This window comes from Oryctolagus cuniculus, chromosome 10 (genome assembly GCF_964237555.1).
Source record: "Oryctolagus cuniculus chromosome 10, mOryCun1.1, whole genome shotgun sequence".
NCBI classification, from domain to species: Eukaryota; Metazoa; Chordata; class Mammalia; order Lagomorpha; family Leporidae; genus Oryctolagus; species Oryctolagus cuniculus.
Window position 1 is genome coordinate 99,571,432 of NC_091441.1, and position 20,809 is coordinate 99,592,240.

The 20,809-nt window shown below is 60.9% G+C and overlaps 3 protein-coding genes across 11 annotated transcripts in view; 1 reads left to right on the plus strand and 2 right to left on the minus strand.

Moving 5' to 3' along the window:
• The window catches only part of RNF123 (ring finger protein 123), a 34,187-nt gene extending 27,332 nt beyond the window's left edge, over positions 1 to 6,855 (minus strand). The window contains exons 1-3 of one of the 6 annotated variants that reach the window (XM_051852430.2): positions 6,714 to 6,855; positions 3,657 to 3,774; positions 3,341 to 3,425 (exon numbers count right to left, since the gene is read on the minus strand). In XM_051852430.2, coding sequence (XP_051708390.1) covers positions 3,341 to 3,425; positions 3,657 to 3,738 — 167 coding nt within the window. In that variant the 5' untranslated portion in view covers positions 3,739 to 3,774; positions 6,714 to 6,855. Of the gene's footprint in view, positions 1 to 3,340; positions 3,426 to 3,656; positions 3,775 to 5,391; positions 5,910 to 6,322; positions 6,420 to 6,713 lie in introns of those variants that run through there. The other 5 variants (XM_051852429.2, XM_051852432.2, XM_051852431.2 and 2 more) reach the window with 5 other exon arrangements.
• Positions 6,856 to 7,049: 194 nt separating this feature from the next.
• MST1 (macrophage stimulating 1) lies at positions 7,050 to 11,696 on the plus strand. Of its 4 annotated transcripts, none has more exons than XM_051852436.2 (18): positions 7,050 to 7,289; positions 7,948 to 8,095; positions 8,178 to 8,290; positions 8,369 to 8,483; positions 8,562 to 8,698; positions 8,774 to 8,886; positions 9,012 to 9,162; positions 9,278 to 9,446; positions 9,561 to 9,691; positions 9,774 to 9,876; positions 9,991 to 10,127; positions 10,218 to 10,253; positions 10,351 to 10,471; positions 10,574 to 10,651; positions 10,775 to 10,921; positions 10,996 to 11,102; positions 11,204 to 11,343; positions 11,462 to 11,696. In XM_051852436.2, exons 1-18 carry the CDS (start codon positions 7,196 to 7,198, stop codon positions 11,621 to 11,623), a joined length of 2,202 nt encoding a protein of 733 aa, XP_051708396.1. In that variant the 5' UTR covers positions 7,050 to 7,195; the 3' UTR covers positions 11,624 to 11,696. The 4 variants fall into 4 exon arrangements, with proteins under 4 accessions (XP_051708396.1, XP_051708397.1, XP_008258874.1 ...); XM_008260652.4 differs by having other exon boundaries at positions 7,132 to 7,289; positions 8,774 to 8,894; positions 9,016 to 9,134; XM_008260653.4 differs by having other exon boundaries at positions 7,181 to 7,289; positions 8,017 to 8,095; positions 8,774 to 8,894; positions 9,016 to 9,134.
• A 353-nt stretch (positions 11,697 to 12,049) lies between these two features.
• Positions 12,050 to 20,042, minus strand: APEH (acylaminoacyl-peptide hydrolase). Its single transcript, XM_002713192.5, has 22 exons — positions 19,717 to 20,042; positions 19,509 to 19,641; positions 18,919 to 19,045; positions 18,449 to 18,542; positions 18,278 to 18,353; positions 18,028 to 18,191; positions 17,734 to 17,871; positions 17,546 to 17,637; positions 17,428 to 17,468; positions 17,187 to 17,308; positions 16,664 to 16,724; positions 16,056 to 16,153; positions 15,478 to 15,529; positions 14,708 to 14,796; positions 14,183 to 14,321; positions 13,700 to 13,783; positions 13,542 to 13,622; positions 13,090 to 13,178; positions 12,793 to 12,983; positions 12,604 to 12,706; positions 12,405 to 12,511; positions 12,050 to 12,314 (listed from the first exon to the last, which is right to left on the minus strand). Exons 1-22 carry the CDS (start codon positions 19,726 to 19,728, stop codon positions 12,209 to 12,211), a joined length of 2,199 nt encoding a protein of 732 aa, XP_002713238.1. The 5' UTR covers positions 19,729 to 20,042; the 3' UTR covers positions 12,050 to 12,208.
• Positions 20,043 to 20,809: the final 767 nt, after the last annotated feature.

Below are 20,809 nucleotides of genomic sequence, written 5' to 3' on the forward strand. Positions count from 1 at the left end.
AATCTTTAAAAAAAAAGTGATTGTGATTCACTTCAGCCACATGACTCCTACCCTGAGCATCCTCACAGCACCGTTTACCACAGCAAAAGCTGCTCCAAACCAGGGCAGTGGTGTGCACCACAGCAGACCCTGGCCTAACAGATGCCAATGGAGATGAATTTATAATGGGGAAAGAAACTCATGGGATAATGTTTAATGATAAAAAAAGGATTCAGGGACAAGGGTTTGGCCTAGTGGCTGAGACACTGCTTGGGTTGCATGTGTTGCATATCACAGTGCCTGGATTCAAATCCCAGATCCACTCCCAATTCCAGCTTCCTGCTAGTGTACACCCTGGGAGACAGCAGGTGATGGATAAAGTATTTGAGTCCCTGAACCAGGTTACTGGATCCCAGCTTTGGCCTGGCTCAGCCTAGCCCTGGCTGTTGCAGGCATTTGGGGGCTATTGCAGGCATTTGAACAGTTGACAAGATCCCTGTCTCTCAAATAAATTATTTTAAAGATTAATTTATTTGAAAGTCAGAGTTACACAGAGAGAGGAGAGGCAAAGAGAGAGAGGTCTTCCATCCAATGGTTCACTTTCCAATTGGCCACAACGGCTGGGGCTGCACCAATCCAAAGCCAGGAGCCAGGAGCTTCTTCTGGGTCTCCTATGTGGGTGCAGGGCCCAAGGACTTGGGCCATTCTCCACTGCTTTCCCAGGCCATAGCAGGGAGCTGGATCAGAAGTGGAGCAGCCAGGTTTTGAACCAGCGTCCATATGGAATGCTGGCACGTCAGGCCAGGGCGTTAACTCACTGTGCCACAGCACCGGCCCCTCAAATAAATTTATTTATTTATTTATTTATTTATTTATATATATATATATATATATATATATATTTGACAGGTAGAGTTACAGATAGTGAGAGACAGAGACAGAAAGGTCTTCCTTCTGTTGGTTCACTCCCCAAACGGCCGCCACAGCTGGCATTGCGCCGATCCGAAGCCAGGAGCCAGGTGCAGGGCCCAAGGACTTGGGCCATCCTCCACTGCCTTTCTGGGCCACAGCAGAGAGCTGGACGGGAAGAGGAGCAACCAGGACTAGAACTGGCGCCCATATGGGATGCCGGTGCCGCAAGCAGAGGATTAACCAAGTGAGCGACAGTGCCGGGCTCCCCCCCGCCAAATAAATTTTTAAAAAATGTTTTTATACATTAGAAGTAGACAGTGAAAAAAAAATTTTTTTAATGGATCCTGGGGCTAGCACTGTGGCACAGAAGATTAAGCAGCATCCATATGGGTGCTGGTTCAAGTCCTGGCTGCTCCACTTCCCATCCAGCTCCCTACTAATGTACCTGGGAAAGCAATGGAGGATGGCCCAAGTGCTTGGGCCTCTGCCACCCATTTGGGATACCTGGAAGAAGCTCCTGGCTCCAGCATGGCTCAGCCATGGCTGTTGCAGCCATCTAAGGAGTGAACCAATAGATGAAAGACACCTACCTCTCTCTTTTTCTCTCCCTCTTTCTCTGTAATTCTGCCTTTCAAATAAATAAATCTTTTTTATTTCATGGAAAAAAACAGAATTAAAAAGATCACATATATAAAATAAATCTTTTTTAAAAAGACCATGTGTATTAGAAAAAAATAAGAATCAAATGTCTATAAACTTCCAGAAGTGAGGGCTGTTCATTACCTCCACGGTGATGATGGCTTCACAGGTTACGTGGACATTAAAACCTACCGAGCTGTTGCTTTAAGTGTGCAGTTTATTCTAACGATAGCTCAGTAAAACGCTTCCTTAGGGGTGCCGACTGCAGCACAGCAGGTCAAGCTCTAGCCTGTGATGCCAGCACCCCATATGAGAACCAGCTAGAGTCCCAGCTGTTCTATTTCCCATTGAGTTCCGGCTAATGTGCCTGGGAAAGCAATGGAAGATGGCCCCTACGTCCATGTGGGAGATCCAGATGGAGCTCCAGGCTCCGGGCTCCAGCCTGGCTCAGTCCCAGCTGTTGTAGCCATTTGGGGAGTGAACCAACGGATGGAAGCTCGCTCTGTCTCTCCGTCTCTCTCTGGGACTTTTTCAAATAAAATAATTCTTAAAAAAGGAGGGGGAAGGCCGGCGCCGCGGCTCACTAGGCTAATCCTCCGCCTAGCGGCGCTGGCACACCGGGTTCTAGTCCCGGTTGGGGCGCCGGATTCTGTCCCGGTTGCCACTCTTCCAGGCCAGCCCTCTGCTGTGGCCAGGGAGTGCAGTGGAGGATGGCCCAGGTGCTTGGGCCCTGCACCCCATGGGAGACCAGGAAAAGCACCTGGCTCCTGGCTCCTGCCATCGGATCAGCGCGGTGCGCTGGCTGTAGTGCGCCAGCCGCGGCGGCCATTGGAGGGTGAACCAACGGCAAAGGAAGACCTTTCTCTCTGTCTCTCTCTCTCACTGTCCACTCTGCCTGTCAAAAAATAAAAAAAATAAAAATAAAATAAAAAAAATATAAAAAAAAAAAAAAAGGAGGGGGAGGCAGCACTGTGGTGTAACTGGTTGAGCTGCTGCCTACTCTGCAGGCACTCCATACGGCACTGGTTTGAGTCCTGGCTGCTCCACTTCCCATCCAGCTCCCTGCTAATGCACCTGGGAAAGCAGCGGAGGATGGCCCAAGTGTTTAGGACCCTGCACCCATATGGGAGACCAGGATGAGGCTCCTGGCTCCTGGCTTTGGGCTGGCGCTGCCCTCAACATTGCAGCCATGTGGGGAGTGAACCAGTGAATGGAAGCTTGCTCTCGCTCGCTCTTTCTCTTTCAAATAAATAAATCCTAAAAATAAAAAAGAATCGAAGGTGCCAGAAACATTCAAGGCTTTCTGGACAGCATAATCTGAACTACATGCATTGTGAGATACAGGAAACAGAAAGGAATCATATTCAAGTGGTCACATTAAAACAACAAAGTGACAGACGCTTTCCTTCTGCGTCTAAGCTTCTACTGAAGTGTACTTGTACCTTTCACACATTAAACGCGCGAGGAGGAAAGCCTGGCGAGGTCTGTATCTACAGGTTCAGGTGGGCTACACTGGGCCAGGGTGGGGCAGAGGTGTGGGCAGGCACCTGCAGAACCAGACGCTGAGTGCGGAGTAGGTGCCATGTGTTACCTGGGTACTGAACCTGTGCGTGACCTTCACGGTACTCGCAGAGGGAAGGAGCTAGACTGTCTGCAGAGAGGAAGAAGTGGGTCCACAAGGCAGCCCCTCTGGCCAGAGGTCTCAGAGCTAAGAGCAGCAGAGTGAGGCCAGAGCCCGAGCCCCCTTGCCCACACCTGCAGCCTCTGGGCTGGCCCAGCACAGTGAGGAGGGGCTACCACCTGGCCATACCTGCTGGTGGCTGTGGGCGTCGCGTGGTCAGGAGAGGAAAAGATGCGGTGCAGGTAGTCATTCAGCAGCTTCTCGTGCACAATGCCTGGGCCGCAGGTCAGAAAGAGAAAAGGGTTACAGTCAGCGCGGCTCCCGGCCCCTGCCGGCCCCGCAGACCACTGGTCATAGGGCAGCCACGGCGGTCAGAAAAACAGCCCCACTGGAAGAGCTGGCTCACGCCAACGGGAGCAGCAAGTCCTGAGGCTCTCAGGACCCGTCTCTCCTGTCCTTCCCCCGTCCCCAGCGCGCGGGCCCTCCCTGCCCTACCAGCCCTCACCTGTGACCCTGGGCCTCTCCGTCTCCGAGGTCAGCCGATAGCTCTTGCGGGAGAGAGGCACGCCGGCCCCCTTGGACGCCATCCCTCATCTCCCATGGGCAGTCCGTGCTCCTGGAGGCTGAGCCAGAGCAGAGCCCGTCTACACAAGGCCTGCCAAGGGCCCCCACACCTGACCTCCGCCTGCAACGGCAGGAAGGCTTGGGAGCAGGTGAGGCCAGAAGCACACACGTGTACCAGCACCGGCAGGGAAAGCAGAAACTCCCAGCTGCCCACACGGGGAAGGCAGGTGGGGTCTGGGCCCATCGACAGTAACCACGTCTTCTTCCCTGCTGTGTCCCAGCGCTCAGCACAGGACCCAGCAGAGTGCAGGTGCCAGGTGTGTGTCTGCTGAACCATACTAAATGTCTCAGCTCTGGGGAGATCAGACCAAAGCAAGATGACCTAGGCAGAGCCCCTGTATCCAAGTCTGTCATAAGCTACACTGGGCCCAGCTCACACTCAGGACAAAGAACCCCACAGCACATTCCCGCAAGTGCAGACACGGCTGCTGGCTCCACCCTCAGCCACAGGCCCAGGTACACCGCTGACGTCAGGACCTCTCCTCAGGCCCGGTCCCACCAGTTTTCTCGTTCCCACTCACACATACGACTTCCCACTCCATCCACGCACCACGCCTGCTCAGCCCTCATTGCAGACTTCATTGTTCTTCCCACCACGGTCAAGCCCTCACGTGTCATTTGCTATAGCTGCTCCAGAACCTGCATTAAGTTCCTGGTGCTGGCCTATGGCCTACAGCTGTGTTGCCCAACACAGTGGTTATTTAAACCCGAATTAAAGTTTTAAAAATTAAAAATTCAGGGCTGGGGCTGGGGCTGGGGCTGGCGCTGTGGCATAGCGGGTAGAGCCACCACCTGCGGTGCTGGCATCCCACATGGGCAGCAGTTTGAGTCCCAGCTACTCCACTTCCAACCCAGCTCTGTGCTATGGCCTGGGAAAGCAGAAGATACCCCAAGTCGCTGGGCCCCTGCACCTGTGTGGGAGACCCAGAAGAAGCTCCAGGCTCCTGGCTTTGGGGAGTGAACCAGCAGATGGAAGACCTCTCTCCCTCTCTCTCTGTCACTCTCTTTAACTCTTTCAAATAAATAAATAAATCTTTAAAAAAAAATTCGGGGCCATTGCTGTAGCACACCACGTTAACCCGCTGCTCGCAACGCAAGTATCTCATATAAGAGTACAGGTGCAAGACCAGGTTACTCTCTCTTTTTTTTTTTTTTTTTTTTTTGACAGGCAGAGTGGACAGTGAGAGAGAGAGACAGAGAGAAAGGTCTTCCTTTGCCGTTGGTTCACCCTCCAATGGCTGCCGCGGCCAGTGCGCTGCGGCCGGCGCACCATGCTGATCCGATGGCAGGAGCCAGGTGCTTCTCCTGGTCTCCCATGGGGTGCAGGGCCCAAGCACTTGGGCCATCCTCCACTGCACTCCCTGGCCACAGCAGAGAGCTGGCCTGGAAGAGGGGCAACCAGGACAGAATCCAGCGCCCCAACCAGGACTAGAACCCAGTGTGCCGGCACTGCAGGTGGAGGATTAGCCTAGTGAGCCGCGGCACCAGCCTTCAAACATAAATCTTTTTTAAAAATTAAAAACGTGGGCCTAGCCTTGTGGCACAGCAGGTCAAGCCACCACCTGCAATGCTGGCATCCGTGTGAGTGCAGGTTTGAATCCAGCAGTTGCACTTACCGTTCCGTTCCCTGCTAATGCGCCTGGGAAAGCTGCGGAAGATGACCCAAGCATTTGGGTCCCTGCTGCCCCGTGGGGGAGACCTGGATGAAGCTTCTGGCTTCAGCCTGGTCCAGCCCTAGCTGTTTCGGCCATTTGGGGAGTGAACCAGTGGACGGAAGATCTCTCTTTTCTGTCTTTCAAATAAGTAAACCAATCTTTTAAACAAAATTAAAAATTCAGTTGCTCAATTAGCCCCACTTCAAGGGCTCAGCGACCACATGTAGCTAATGGCTGCCATGCCGGACAGCACAGCTGGAGCGCATCTCTGCCATCACACAAAGTTCTAGCCGCTCCCTTCTAGAGCTCGGCCCTCCGGCACAGCCTTAGCCCAGTCTCTTATCTCACCCCAAACAGGCCCTCTGCTACCCTCACGAACCCTCGCCTCCCCGCACCACCCTTGCCTGCTGGGTGATTCTCCCGCCCTGCCACCCATCTGCGGACCCTCGGCGGGCGTCCACGATTAGAGCCCCGCCTCCTCTCACACCAGAGTAGCTGTAGGAATGATCTGACGCGGTCACTCCCTGACCAGCAAACCTTGCAGACACCCCCCACCCACCCACCCACTCCAGCTGTCAGGCGCTGAGGACCCAGGTGAAAGGCGGACCCTGCCCCTGTCCGAGGACTCCTTGCCACGGCAATCCTGCCCAGTCCCGCCAAAGGACTCCGTCTCGGAGTCCAAGGACGCCGAGGGCAGCAGCGCACGGCTCCCCCAAGTCGCCCCCGTCTAGCCCCAAGCTCCAGAAGACCTGCCAGGACAGCACCCGCCCGGAGTCCCGCACCACAGGCCGCCATTCCACGCGCGGCGGGCGCCCTGGCACTGGACATGCCTGGGCCGCGAGGGGAGCCACGGGGACCCGCCCCGCTCAGAGCCCGGCCTCCCCTCACTCACCCCCAGCCTCGGCCGCCGCGACCGGCTCACAACATCCGCCCAGCCTCTCAGCTACGGCGCCCGTCCAGGGCCAAGCCGCGCACCCAATCGCGCGCCGCCGTCCGCGCACGCGCACCGGCCCGCGACCGGCCTCCGCCGGGGAGCCCGGTTCCGTGGCCACCTGCCGGGTCTTCCTGGCGTTGGCTTCCCGAGAGGGTCCACCTGCTTCTGACCCCTGCGTGCCCTGGGGCGCTCCTAGCCCACACGCGATTTCCCATCGGGGACCCTAGACCACCTGTCAACTCCTACCTGACCCAGATGTCCCCCAGCCCGTCTGAAAGGCCCCGCAGCAGGAGTTCCGCTGCCTGTCACCCCCCTCCCCTATTTAAGGCCAGCGCGTGCCCTTACTCACCTTCGCAAGATGAGGCTTCTGGCAGGTGGCGTGGGCCTCCCTGGGTTCGGCTGCCAGGGGCGTGGCCTGACTTGCCTACAGCTGGGGCAGATAAGGCACCAAAAGGGGGTGGCCGTGCTGCGGTTGGGGCAGGCAATGTTCCCCACATCACAGGGGAAAACTGAGGCTCGGAAAATGTTCACGTTACCAGGCAGGGGCTGGAACCCAGGCCTCTGGCAGCTGCCATGTCCACAGGTTCTCTGGCAGTCTAGGCTTGTCCACCCCTGGTCTGTGGCACCTCAAGTGTCCTCACTTCCTGATACCTGCCCACTACATAGAGAGGCCTCTTAGGGGCCTAGCTGTGTCAGGATGAGGCTTCTGCATCTGACTCACGGAGCCTGAGGCCTGGGCCCTACTGGCTCCTGCCACAGGGTCTCTCTGGCCGTGGGGGCGTGGGCCTCGAGCCACCCAATCCCGAAGGGACAGGTTTCACAACTTCCCGGATGGGGCTGTGGTGGGTCACAGTGCAGCCTCCAGCAGGCAGGATGAGGTGGCTCCCACTGTTGCTGCTTCTGACGTGGTGCTCAGGGGCCCCTGGTGAGTGCCCCCTTCCCCGATCCCTGTCTGCATTCAGGAGGAGGTTGGCCTCGGGCCCACGCTAACCTGACCACGAGGTCAGTTCCCGGCTGGGCATGGCCAGGTGTCCTTGACTTCTTGCAGGGAGCTGGGAAGCCCTGGGAACGCACAGCCACGGTGTCGCTGAGGCCTCCATCTGCTGCAGCACTGAGGCAGTGCTGGGACCAGAGGCACCCACACAGCAGGCAGAGACCGCCCCTGAGCCTGCTCTCCCCTCTAACCTAGCAGGTGCCATTGTGCTCCTGACAGCCCAGACACAAAGTGAGACTGCCTAGGCTGGGTGCCCGCCGGAGGCACCAGGGTTCTGAGCTTTAGCATTCTCCTTTAAGAGATGAAATGGGACGAGCTTTATAGAGCAAGCCCCATCACCCAGTGCTGCCACGGAGTGCACATGTTACACCTGAGCCCGGTGCCTACTGGGAACCACTGTGTCTGGGCCTGCCTCTCCCACCCTATGCAGGGGGCGCTGAGCTGGCCCTGAGAGTGCACACAGGACCCATCTTGTATCTTTGATCCCCTGAACGGACAGTGTGGGGTCATGCCAGTACACACACCGTGACTCACGCTATGACATGTGCTCCCACCTGCCCTGTGCCCACCACTGTTGGCCACCCTGCAGGGCAGCGGTCAGCACTGAACGACTTCCAAGTGCTCCGGGGCACAGAACTGCAGCACCTTCTCCATGCAGTGGTGCCTGGGCCTTGGCAGGAAGATGTGGCAAACGCTGAGGAGTGTGCTGGGCGCTGCCAGCCCCTACTGGACTGCCGGTGGGTGACCAAGGGACCCAGATGAGTCCAGGCGCATGGGAACCGGGGGCACTGGGTGACTCGGTGCTGCCTTTCTGCCCAGGGCCTTCCACTACAATGTGAGTAGCCATGGTTGCCAACTTCTCCCATGGACCCAGAACTCGCCCTACACACGGCTGCAGCAGTCTGGGCGCTGTGACCTCTTCCAGAAGAAAGGTTGTGGGGAGGGGCAGGGGCAGTGGGATGGGGCTCTAGGGTCTCAGTCAACGTTGACCTTCGATCTCTTTCTGCCAGACTATGTACGGACCTGCATCATGGACAACGGGGTTGGGTACCGGGGCACCGTGGCCACAACTGCAAGTGGCTTGCCATGCCAGGCCTGGAGCCACAGGTTTCCCAATGACCACAAGTGAGACAGGCATCTTCCCTCTGTCCCTATCCGGAGCTCACCCCCAGCTAGCGCTAGAGTGACACTTTCTGCCCCCAGGTACACGCCCACACTGCGGAACGGCCTGGAAGAGAACTTCTGCCGCAACCCGGACCGGGACCCTGGGGGTCCCTGGTGCTACACGACAGACCCTGCCGTGCGCTTCCAGACCTGCGGTATCAAGTCCTGCCGGGAGGGTAAGTGCAGTTAAGCCCGGGGAGGGAAGGACAGGCCCAGGCCGGTCCGCGAACGCTCGGGCCTTGGGTCTCCAGCCGCTTGTGTTTGGTGCAATGGCGAGGATTACCGAGGCGCGGTGGACCGCACGGAGTCGGGACGCGAGTGCCAGCGCTGGGACCTGCAGCACCCGCACACGCACCCCTTCGAGCCTGGGAAGTAAGTGCGAGGAGGGATGGCGCCCTCCGGGGGCGGGGATCGCTACAGAAGGCGACTGGGCGGGGCGAGACGGTGCCTCCCCCCCACCCCCGTCGTGTTCACGCCTCCCTGTCGCCCCCAGGTTCCTCGACCAAGGCCTGGACGACAACTACTGCCGGAATCCTGACGGCTCTGAAAGACCCTGGTGCTACACCACCGACCCGAAGCTGGAGCGGGAGTTCTGCGACCTCCCTCGCTGCGGTAGGGCCGCGGGACCCGGGCCCGGGGCGTGCAGGGGAGGTGGGAGGGGCGAAGGGCTGGGCGCGGCCCGGCGGCGGGTCAGGTCCCAGCCGCAGCTCCGATCCCCTCCCGCTCTGGTTCCGACTCGCCTCGGTCCGTCCAAGGTCCTGAGGCACAGCCGCGACCCCAAGCTACGACTCTCAACTGCTTCCGCGGGAAGGGTGAGAACTACAGGGGCACCGTCAATGCCACCGCCGCAGGCGTGCCCTGCCAGCGCTGGGACGCTCAGAGTCCGCACCAGCACCATTTCGAGCCTGCGAAATACGAGTGCAAGTGAGGCGGTGGGCGGGGCGCACCCCGCGGAGGGCACCGCAGGAGGGGGCCCCCGGGGCTGGCTGGCGAGCCAGGTGGGACCTCGGCCCTCCGCCAATGGCAGTGCCTGCTCAGGGACCTTCGCGAGAACTTCTGCCGGAACCCCGACGGCTCAGAGGCGCCCTGGTGCTTCACCACCCGGCCTGGAATGCGTGTGGCCTTCTGCTACCAGATCCCGCGCTGCGCTGACGACGTGCGGCCAGAGGGTGAGGTCCGAGCAGAGGGGCGTGTAGTCGGAGAGCTGGGTTGAGGCGGAAGCTGACAGCTGTCCTCGTCTGCCTGCTGCAGGCTGCTACCACGGCGTAGGGGAGCACTACCGCGGCCGGGTCAGCAAGACTCGCAAGGGCATCCCCTGCCAGCACTGGTCGGCAGAGACGCCGCACAAGCCGCAGTGAGCGTGCCCGACTCCGCCCGGGCCTGAACCCTCGGTTGCATGCCTGCCGTGCCCTCCTGGAGCCAGGCGAGGGTTTGAGACTGGCGGGCTGACTGCTCCCTTTCTGCCTAGGTTCACGCCCACCTCAGCCCCACAAGCTCAACTAGAGGAAAACTTCTGCCGGAATCCAGATGGAGATAGCCACGGGCCCTGGTGCTACACTACCGACCCAGGGACCCCATTTGACTACTGTGCCCTGCGACGCTGCGGTGAGGCTGCTGACAGTCCCCCCAAAACCCGTGGTGAGCAACCATGGCCAAGGGCTGTCTTCCTTAACCTGGATGAACTTGGTGTTTCAGATGATGATCAGCCACCGTCCATTCTGGACCCTCCAGGTATGTACCCTGGTCAGTAGCAGGTGGAAGCCCCTTTATCCTTTTCCTCTACTCAGCTGGGGTCTCGCTGCCTACCACCCGCCCCCTCCCTCTCCAGACCAGGTGCTGTTTGAGAAGTGTGGCAAGAGAATGGATCGGCTGGACCAACGGCGCTCCAAGCTGCGAGTGGTGGGGGGCCAGCCGGGGAACTCACCCTGGACTGTCAGCTTGCGGAACCGGTGAGGACAGCTAAGGCCGAGTCCTCTGTGGTTATGCCAAAAGACGGCAGGTCCTACACTTGTCCCAAGACTCACGGTTCCCTCTCCTAACCCCCACTCCAGGCAGGGCCAGCATTTCTGCGGAGGGTCCCTGGTGAAGGAGCAGTGGGTACTGACTGCCCGGCAATGCTTCTCCTCCTGGTGAGCCCCACTTGGACCTGGGGTCCCAGACCCACCCCCTCGCCCTGCCCCCCCACCCCCAGCCACCTGAGCCTGGGGCAGCAGACTGGGTGTCTGAATGACCCAGGAGAGCCTCTTTCCCAGCCATGTGCCTCTGGTGGGCTACGAGGTATGGCTGGGCACCCTGTTCCAGAACCCCCAGCCTGGGGAGCCGGGCCTCCAGCGGGTCCCAGTAGCCAAGATGGTGTGTGGGCCCTCGGGCTCCCAGCTGGTCCTGCTCAAGCTGGAGAGGTATGTAACAAGCTGAGGGGGGAGGCAGTGCTGAGCCTCGCCTCAGGCCCTGAGTGCCTTCCTTCCTGCTGAAGACCGGTGACCCTGAACCAACGTGTGGCCCTCATCTGCCTGCCCCCGGAGCAGTACGTGGTGCCTCCAGGCACCAAGTGTGAAATCGCAGGCTGGGGTGGCACCCAAGGTAAGAACAGAGTGCACAGGAATATGCTATGCCGTGCCGGGAGGCCCAGCCCTGGACCCTTCCTGAGGGCCCGCTCCTCTTCCTCATTCCCCTTGCCATAGGGACAGGTGATGACACGGTTCTGAACGTGGCCTCGCTGAACGTCATCTCCAACCAGGAGTGTAACGTCAAGCACCGCGGACGTGTGCGAGAGAGTGAGATGTGCACTGAGGGACTGCTGGCCCCCGTGGGGGCCTGTGAGGTGAGTGGCCGGCTCCGGGCCAGCCCGGGGAGACCTGTGCGGTTGGCAATGACTTCCTCACCAAGGGGGCTAGTCACTGCCATGGCCCAGCATCCTCACCTGTTCTCTTACCTGCCAGGGTGACTACGGGGGCCCACTTGCCTGCTTTACCCACGACTGCTGGGTCCTGGAGGGAATTATAATCCCCAACCGAGTGTGTGCACGGCCCCTCTGGCCAGCCGTCTTCATGCGTGTCTCTGTGTTTGTGGACTGGATTCACAAGGTCATGAGGCTGGACTAGCCTGGCTCCGGCCCCACGTGCCCTGGGGAGGACATAGCTTCCTGTCAGACATAAAGCCACCTTTCCTCTTTAAGCTTCTGCTTCCAGGGAATGAGTCGGCGGCTCCTTGCCAGGACCCGGGTGGTCTGAACCTAGGCCTGACTCGGCCTGTGGGTGCCAGGGAAGGGCAAGGGCTCACTGGTCCTCTGGTCACACTCTTGGGAGGAGGAGGGTGCTACGCAGCAGCTTCTAACAGGCAGGGCTGTGACGTCAGAGCTAGCCAGGTCAGAGTCCTAGCTGGCCAGGACGGCAGACTGAGCCGCTCACTGCCTTTCCTCTCTCTGGATGCAGATGAAGCCCTCGTGGCTGCCACACCCAGGACCTGGGGTCTGTGAGCCCCGAGGGGGCCTAGGGATGGCCTGGTACAAAGTACCAGCAGCAACCAGCTCTCTGCCCCCATTTATTGTGACTACACAGCCCACATTCCTTTGCCCACCCATCCACGGAGTCCAGATCCCAGGAATCCTTTCGTGGCTCTGCCAGACCCTGGCGCTCCCCAGGAGCAAGCGGACATGGGCTGACCAGCTTGGGTAGCATGGCAGGGCTTCAGGTGCCCAAGTGTGTGCGCAGCCAGAGCACAGCGTTCATGAAGCTGTCTGATTCCACCTCCACTTCCGAGAGTGCGTGCGTGCTTTTGGGATACAGCAAGAGCCTGTAAGGGGTGGGCAGCAGTATTTTCAGACTGGAGGTTCTCGCGTGCTCACCTGCCCCCCAGCTGCCAGGGCTGTCCTGCTGCACTCACCGCACAGGCACACTCCGGGCCTTGAGGGCACGGTAATACTCTATGCCCTGCTTGAAGGGCACGCGCCGGTCCTCCTGGCCCAGCATCAGTAACAGGGGCGTCTTCACCTGGGTGTGTGGGGTGGGGGTGGGGTGGCACGTGAGTTGGGCCCTGGGGTCTGGAGACACGCGTGCGAGTGGCCCAGAGGAGGTACACGTACCTGCGGGATGTACTTGATGGGTGACTTGTCCAGCATGTCTGCCCACACACTGAGGTCTGGCAGGCAGTCATTGCTGTACGGGAAGCCAGCCTCCACCACACACCTGCAAGATTTTGCACTGCTGCAGCCCCCAGAATCCGGGGGCCTACAGAGCTGGAGAGAAGGGCAGGGACCTGGGGGCACACCCACCAGTCAGGGATGTCTGTGGAGCCCATCATGGAGGCGATGTTGGTCACAGGGTTCCTGGCCACACAAGCACCGTAGGTCTCTGGGTACTGGCCAATCAGGTGGCAGGAGAGGAAGCCACCATGGGAACCACCCATAAGGGCTACGCGGCCTGTGTCAAAGCGCTCCTCCCGGAGAACCTGCTCCACTGCGAACTACAGGAAGGGGCAGAGCACACTGCAGCCAGCTGCCTGCCCAGCTGGACGGAGCCACCTCGACAGCCCACCCTCCAAGCCTGTCCCGGAGCCCAGTTTCTGCTACCTGGACGTCTTTCACATCCTGCTGGCCCACATTGCCTGGGAGGGAGAGGATGCTGTCCTGGCCAAAGCCCGTTGAGCCACGATAGTTCACTGGAGGCCAGGGAAGGACCAGACAGGGTGGTCAGGCCACTGTCCCAGCCCCGAGACACCCTTCCACCCATCCGGGCAGTGGGTACTAGGACTCGCTACCTCTCAGACTGGGGGAAGGAGCCTGGAGATTTGAAGCTACAACCCAGTGACCACAGCACCCTTTCCATGAAGTCCCAAGTTAGTTCATGTTATTACCACACCACGGAGCCAGAGGCTGGGCACAGGGAGTTCCTGGGAGTGCTTACCAGGTCAGGTTACAGAAAGGCCCAGAGACTGGAGTGGCAACCACGGTGCTTGTACAATCCAGAACCACCCATCGCTCCACCACAGTCCTAACAGAGCCACAGGTCCCTGCTCGCTCACCTAGTAGCACTGCAAAGCCCATCTTGCAGAGCATGGCTGGGAACAGCATCCAGGCAGTGACAAAGGATGAATGGGGCCCCCCTGCAGACAGGGAGCAGAGGGTAAAAAGGCCAGCTGGGATGGCTGGGAGGGCAGGGGCTCTTGGGCTCGATGCCTACCGTGGGGCATGACCACCATGGGCACCTGGGTCTTGTCCGAAGGGCTGCCGGGCTGCATGAGGATGGCTTCGAAGTCGAGGCCAGCTGCAGGAAGAGGGCAGCAGTCAGCAGGGCAGGCAGGGCTGTCCACATCGACAGCTGTAGGTCTGGGGCTGACTCCTGGAACCGAGTCCTGACCAAGGTAGCCCACCCGGCTAGGTGAGGACCCCAGAATGCTCACGCCCCTTCTGTCCTAGTCAGGGAGCCAGCAGCATCCTGGAAGAGGTGTGGTCACAAAGGCCTCGGTTTCCCCACCACACATGCTCTGGCCTGGTGGTGCTCAGTTCTGATATTCAGAGCAGGTGCTCAGAGGCCTGGACGCCACTCCCCGTTACCACCCACAAAGGGGACAGCAAACTTCTCAGAGGCAATCGCAGGAAACCCCGTAACGCGCAGACAGGACGCTGTGTGCTGCAGGTGTCCCTCTGCCCACGCCCAGCTCACCGTACTGCGCATTCTCTTGCTCCGGTGGTGGCTGCAGCACCCGGATGCCCCAGTGAATGTCAGGAATGGGTTCAGCCTCCTCCAGGGACACCCATGATACTGACTGCTCCTTCCCCGCAGGAGGCAGGAACCCCACTTTCTGCCAAGGGGAAGGAGTGTGTCACAGGTGGTCTAGGTGCCTCCCTGCTCTGCTGCTTCTGCCCCGAGTGGGAAATGGGTAGCTCCACTCCAGAGGATGTGGCACGGATTCCTGTTTGAATCGGTGACTACCAAGGTGCTCATGGAAACACACACACCCCTCCCTCCTGAGGGTCTAGCCTTTGCTGTCTCACTGGGCCCTGTAGTGACTATGTACTGGCCACTTCCCCAGGCACCCTGTCCTATACACAGCAGTGCCTTGCCCAGCAGTTCCTCCTCATGAGGGCCAAACCCTACTGGACTACACTGGACCGGGCCCACGTGTCGGCCTCTAGGGCCACAAGGAGCTCTGCCCTCCCTCTCGGCCTGAGACCCACCCATACTCACCAGACTTGGGGGCAGGCTGGGGGTGGAAAACTGGGCCACCATGAGGTCCTGATCAATTGTGAGCAGCTTCCAGCTCCCACCGGAACCCCCTGGAGAAAGCAGATGCCACTCATCGTCTGGCAGGGGCCACCACCTTTCTCAGATGCTCTCTGCAGAGTCCCAGGCCAGAGGTTCTATGGACAGCTGCCCCCTCACAAACACCCAACTGCACAGAGCCTCGCTCACCTGGCCGACACTGGGTATGCCCAGGAACTGCCAGGCTTGGGGACGCACCAAGGTCCATCCGCCCACCTGCATGGCTACAGTGGGCAGGAGTGGCAGCTGGGCCCAGGGAGTTGGGTGGGGGTGGGGGATTGTGCTGATTCTGAGAGGTGGGACCCTAGAGCAACCCTTTGGTAGCTCTGTGGAGGAACAGGTAGAGGCAGGACAGGCGGAAAATTCAAAAGCTATGTCAAGGACAGAATCACCAGGCTTGAGGGTGGGACAAACGGGAGAGTCAACACCCAGCTTCCCCTGGGCACGGCTGCCTCTGCCTGTGATAGGGCCCCCGAGGTAAGGGGAGGGAACAGGATGACTCTGGCAGACCTTGGCAAGGGACAGTTTTGTGGGTTTCAGGCGCAGGGGTGTGGCCAGGCTAAGGCCGAGCCAGGACCTATGGGCAGAGCTGATACTGCAGGGCAGGTGAGCAGCACAGGTAGACGTTGGCTGGGTAAGGTCTGGCACCGCTGCAGAGCACCAGTCCTACCCGTCACCCCCAGCGGCCTGCTCACCAGCTGTGAGGGAGGTCACACTGCCCGTCTGCGTGTCCACAACAAACAGATCCTGGAGCAGAGAGAAAGCCTTCTGTGGAACCACATCCGAGAGCCCCATGGGTCGCACCCCCACCTCTCTACTCTCTTGGGAACTGCTGGGCTAGGACAGGGCCTGAGCAACCGTGGCAACGGCTACCCAGTGCAGCAGGGAGTAGCCTGAGGGCCTGGGTTCGAATTCCGGCCCTACCACAACTCGCTCAGCGCCTCCGGGCCAGGGAAGGAATGCCTCTGAGCCCCTGAGTCAGCGCAGGAGCAAATGATAGCACACTCAGGACCTGGCACACTGTGGGTGCCCGGCCCATCCCTGGGGGATACACAGTGCCCCCCCTACGAGCTGCTCTTTGAGAGCATCCAGGGACACACTCAGGGGCATGGGAGGGTCCTGTCATGGGGGACCGGCAACCAGTCCCTTCCAGCATGAAAGCAGGCAGGTTTGAAGGGGCCATGAGGACCCGTGCTGGGCACTGAACCCCAGGGCCCAGGCTGCTGGGGGCTCATCACGGTGGCCGCCCCTCAACACGGTTGGGGCACCTTACCTGCCGGCTGCGCTGAGCGGAGTCGAAGACCACTCTCTGGCTGTCAGCCGACCAGCACCCCAGAGGCAGAAGGCTGCAGTAGATTCCAGAGAAGTTCTCTGCAAAGATGGGAGGGTAACACCTGTCTGCCTGCCCCCGTCGTGCTCAGCACAGCGCCTGACACAGGGTGCTCAGTAAGTCCTACCCGACAAAGAAGGCAAGGCAACCGCCCCTTCACAGATGAAGCGGAAGCCGGGGCCGGGGCCACACAGCTAAGACAGGACAGGGCTGGGACTGAGACTCGGCTCCCAGCACTGCAACCTTGCGGGGGACAAGTGAGCCCCCCGGCGATGGCATTCCTGGGAACCGACGGGCTGGCCTGAGCAAGCAGGCGCCTCTCTGCGACAGAGCCCACCCAGGGCCCTGGCTGACTGAGCCCGGCTGCCGGGATGGGATGGCAGGACAGCACCCACCCTTGGACCCGGGGTGCGCTGTGGACCTAGGGTACTTCCTCCGACCCACTCGAAGGAGCCGGGGCCCTCAGAAGGAACGCAGGGCAGGGAGGAACAGACGGCAGGGAAAGAGCTGGCTGCAGCCTCCACGCCACCACCCTGCCAGGCCCCCCTTACCTCCCAGCTGCCGAGGCACAATGTCCACGACCACCGAGGTGACCTTGGTGTACCAGTCGTACTGCAGAAGAACACGCCAGTCAGGTCCACCGGGGCACGGACAGTGTCCTGGCCCCCTTCTACGACAGCCTCAGAAGGAAGGGGCCTGAGACGAGCCTGCCTCCTTTCTGGTGATCCAGACCAGACGCCTGGAAGGGCCTCAGACAGGCCCGGCCCTGACTTCTTCCATCGGTGCCGAAAGCTCTTCCTGGACAGGGACTGGGACTATGTAACTTCCCACCCTACCTAGGCCCACACACAGCTGGCTACACGCAGAGAACTATGGGGACAAGCACTCCTGTCCACGAAAGACACGGTCAAGGCAGCAGCGCTCACGGTGAACACAGTGAACGCCCTCTGGGCCAGCACTCAGCCTCTAGGCCCTGCCCACATGACTGCTGCACCCTGGACAGGAGGGCATCCGCTGGGGGCTTCTGGGGAGAGGACACTGGTCCTTCGGCTTGCAGTCCCTCCTCCAGCTTACCAGGCACAGCTGGCTACACTGATGATGGGGGACTAGAGATGGGTACCGCAGGTATACAATGCGACACTGGTCTGGGCTCAGCCGTGGAGAAGAGATGGCCAGGGAGTCATCTGAGAGGAGCTCTGTGCCAAACGGAAATGTGGGCATCACACAGGCAGGTAGGGCCCACGTGTGCCAGAGACGGTGGGTGCAGGCAGGTAGGGCCCACATGTGCCAGCGAAGGTGGGTGCCTGCCACTTACCATACTTCCCCCCAGTGAGGTCCACATAGTACAGGGCTGACCTGGAACCGCCAGAGAAGACACTCAGCTTCAAGGCCAGCTGGGCTGCGGGGGCTCCTGCCCAGTTCCCCTACCTCACCTGCGATTGGTGCAGAAGCGGATGCCTAGCCGGAAGGGCTCATGCCACCAGCCCACAAACACCACACCCGTGTCTCCAGGGGCCCAAAATGCCTGTAAACAAGACCACGCGGCAGGCATGGTTAAGGGACCGTGGCTCAAGCAGGGACCCGAGGCTCCAGGAAGAACACAGGACAAGGCGCTGCTGACCTGGCCAGGGGACACGTTCTCAGGGACCCCTTCAAGCACCGAGATGTTGCCGCTCTCAACATCCAGGACGCAGAGCACAGGGGTGCTTTTGGACACCATGCTTTCTCCCCAGTCTTCATAAAACACAAACTGATCCCCCTGGGAACACAAGACCGTCAACGCCCAGGCTGTCCACAAGACCCTGCCCTGCCGCCTTAGAAGCCAGTGCCTCCCTGGTGCTGGCAGGCACAGTGTGGCAAGGGAGCACACTGAGCGCCTGCAGGGCCTTCACGGACTGGCCACAGCCTCGAGCACCTTGACGGCCTGGTCTGGCTTCTTCGGCCTGGCCGTCTCGTCCTCGCCGGCACTGACGTCCAAGGCCTTGGTCTGAAAGAAGGACTCGGCCTTCGGCCGCTTCTTCTCTGCCACGTACAGCAAGTGTGTCTCCGAATGCGACCAGGACAGGCAGCCGAAGCAGTCTGGGCGTGGGGAGGGCCAATGAGGGAGGAGGCAGGGCTACAAGCGCCCTCCCGTCCACCCTGCCTGCTCGCCAGCGGCATCTCACCATCTTCATATACAGGCCCATGCTTCTCCAGCGCCGACAGGTTGAAGCTCTTGAGTTTCCGGTTCTTCTCCCAGACCTGAGGACACGCGGGCGTCAGGCTGCCCGCCCCCGCCCCCGAGTCTCCTCTGTGGGGCCTCCAGGTGCCCACCATCTGGCCCCAGGGGGACTCACCTCCAGGAACTGCTTCTCCTCCCCGGGGCCGGTGCCTCCAGCCTTGCGCAGCACCGCCTTCAGGGTGCCTGAAGGGGACTCTCGGCTCAGCAGCCTTGGGGAAGGCACGGGGTGGGCGGTCAGGAACGCCTCCCCCCTCAGCAACAAGCCCAGTCACGCACCCCTACCTGCCACAACCTCCCAGAGGAGATTCTTGAGGTTCTGGCCCACACCAGCCCCTACAGCACCTCAGGGCTCTCCAACTCCCACGGCAGCTGGCCTAGCCTTTCCCTGGGCTTCTGGGGGCTCCAGTCTGGCCCATGCCTCTGGTGCGGACCATGTCACCGGAGAGCCGATGAGCTCCCAAGGGCAGGAGCGCGGCTCCCGGCCTCGCTCTGGGCCCACGCACAGCCAGGCACCTGGCGAGCCTTCGCAAAGGCTTGCGTTAGACGGCGGTGGCCTTGTCCGTGACAGTCCTCCCTCACACTTACTCCCCCCGGGTCTCCACACTGCTGCCTGCAGGCCCTGCAAACACCACTGAATCCTCATCGTGGAACACCAGGTACTGGCGGCAGAATCGGATGTTCTCCATGCGTTCCAGGTCCCTCTGGGTCCATTCTGTGAGGGGAAGTGCGAGACGGCTCAACTTGTCTTGGCCAGTCCTGGCCACTGTCCCTTAGCCCAGGCATGCCCAGATCCACCTTCCCCAACCGCTCTCCAGACACCCTGGGTGCAGGCTGGCCCACGCTGGCCACGCTCAGCCCAGCCTCTTGGAGACAACTCACTACTGCCTCCAGCACCCAGCCTAGAGTCTTGAGGGCAGCCTGGCACGTGACCGAGGAAGGCCCACACTCAGCACCCAGGTCAAAGTTCGACTCCCACACCCTCGACTCTCGCACTCCTGGGCACGGCCTGGTAACGCCCCGCACACCCCTGTGCAGGAACCTTGGGGGGCTTACCCTCCAAGCCCCGGCTTCTCCACACACTCGCGTGCACGGTCACGCAGCGAGCCCCACACGCCCCCTCTACGCCCCCAGAGTGTACGGCCCCGCTGCCACCCAGCTCCCCACTGTACACACACCAGTGTGCACTGTCCGGTAGCGGCCCCCGTACTGCGTGGTGACATCCGGGCCCAGGCAGGCGGCGCTCAGCGCGGGCTGGCGGCTAAGGACCCGGTACAGCGCCGCCGCCTCCTCGGGCTCGCTCAGCAGCACCTGCGCAGGGGACACACCAGGTTCAGGCCCGGCCCGGGCTGCACGGACCACGGGCACCGCGGGCCGAGCCCTCACCTGACGCTCCATAGTCTCCGCAGGCGGGGCGAAGCGGCGCGTGCAAGCGCCCGGAAGTGAGGCCTCGCGGGGCGTAGCCTGGGGCGGCCCGGCCTGTTTCCGCTACGGCCCGGAGGCGATCTGGGAGCCGGGCCTTCGACGAATGGCAGAGGGCCGTTGGCAGACGGGGCGGGACCTTGAGGGAAAAGTCCCGGAGAGGAGGAGGGGACCCTGAGGAGAGCCGCAGGCCTTTCGGGGCAGGGCGAGGCGGGGCTGGTGGGAGGCGGGGTCTGCGGGTCGAGCTGCCCGCCGCTGACTGACAGGGGAGGCAGTGGGATCTCCGAGGAAAGGGGCGGCCCTTTGGAGGCGGCGTGCAGGGGCAGGTTGTCGGGGAGGATCGACAGGGCCAGCGTGAGACTAGGGTGAGGCCAGAGCACTGGGAGGGTGGGGCCTGAGAGGAATGCCGACCAATGAAGACTTGAGGAAGCGGGTGGGGCGGGCCAGGTGGGCTGCAGGGCCGGTTGCAGGGTCGCTCCCCATCCTGGGGGCCTCCCGGGCAGAGGTCGGGACGAGGCTAGGTCCGGGCGGAGCGGAGTTGTGGCATGGCGGGGGGGGGCGGGGGAGGGCAAAGAGGCACGGGGGCGGGGCTCACAGGGTGCTGTCTGGGCTTATCGGCCACCAGACCTGACCCATGAGTTATCAGTCCCCGCAGCCCTCACCGGCTCTTCGCAGGGGCGCCTTGCTGGGGATGGTGAGCCGGTGGGCCCGAGCTCTTGGGTGCAGAGGGCCTGGTGGGGGTCAGGCCCCTCCTAGGCCAAGGGAGCTTCCTGTGGAAACAAAGATCCTGGACAGGCAGGCTTCCTCGGCAAGTGGCACGGGACTGGAGAGGCTGCACCGCAGTCAGGCCAACTGGGACGGCCCCTTCTTCCCCCTCGAGCCCGCCTGCTTTCACACCTAGGTCCCTGCACTCTGCCTTGCCTTTGACTGACATTCCACTTGCCTGGCCTGCAGCCTCCCCTTCCCTAACAGCGACATCATTACTTGAACATTAGTGGTTAAGTAAAAACCATCCCTGCATTCAGAGGTCACCTGCATTTATTGAGCACTCAGTGTG

Coding starts and splice junctions, on each gene's coding strand:
- MST1 (XM_051852436.2), top strand. CDS start 7,196: ATGGGGCTGTGGTGGGTCACAGTGCAGCCTCCAGCAGGCAGGATGAGG. Junction 8,291..8,368: donor TGACCTCTTCCAGAAGAAAG/GTTGTGGGGAGG, acceptor TCTTTCTGCCAG/ACTATGTACGGACCTGCATC. Junction 10,472..10,573: donor ACTGTCAGCTTGCGGAACCG/GTGAGGACAGCT, acceptor CCCCCACTCCAG/GCAGGGCCAGCATTTCTGCG.
- APEH (XM_002713192.5), bottom strand. Junction 18,543..18,918: donor AGTGTGGAGACCCGGGGGGA/GTAAGTGTGAGG, acceptor GCCTTCCCCAAG/GCTGCTGAGCCGAGAGTCCC. Junction 16,154..16,663: donor TGTGCCTCGGCAGCTGGGAG/GTAAGGGGGGCC, acceptor CCATCTTTGCAG/AGAACTTCTCTGGAATCTAC.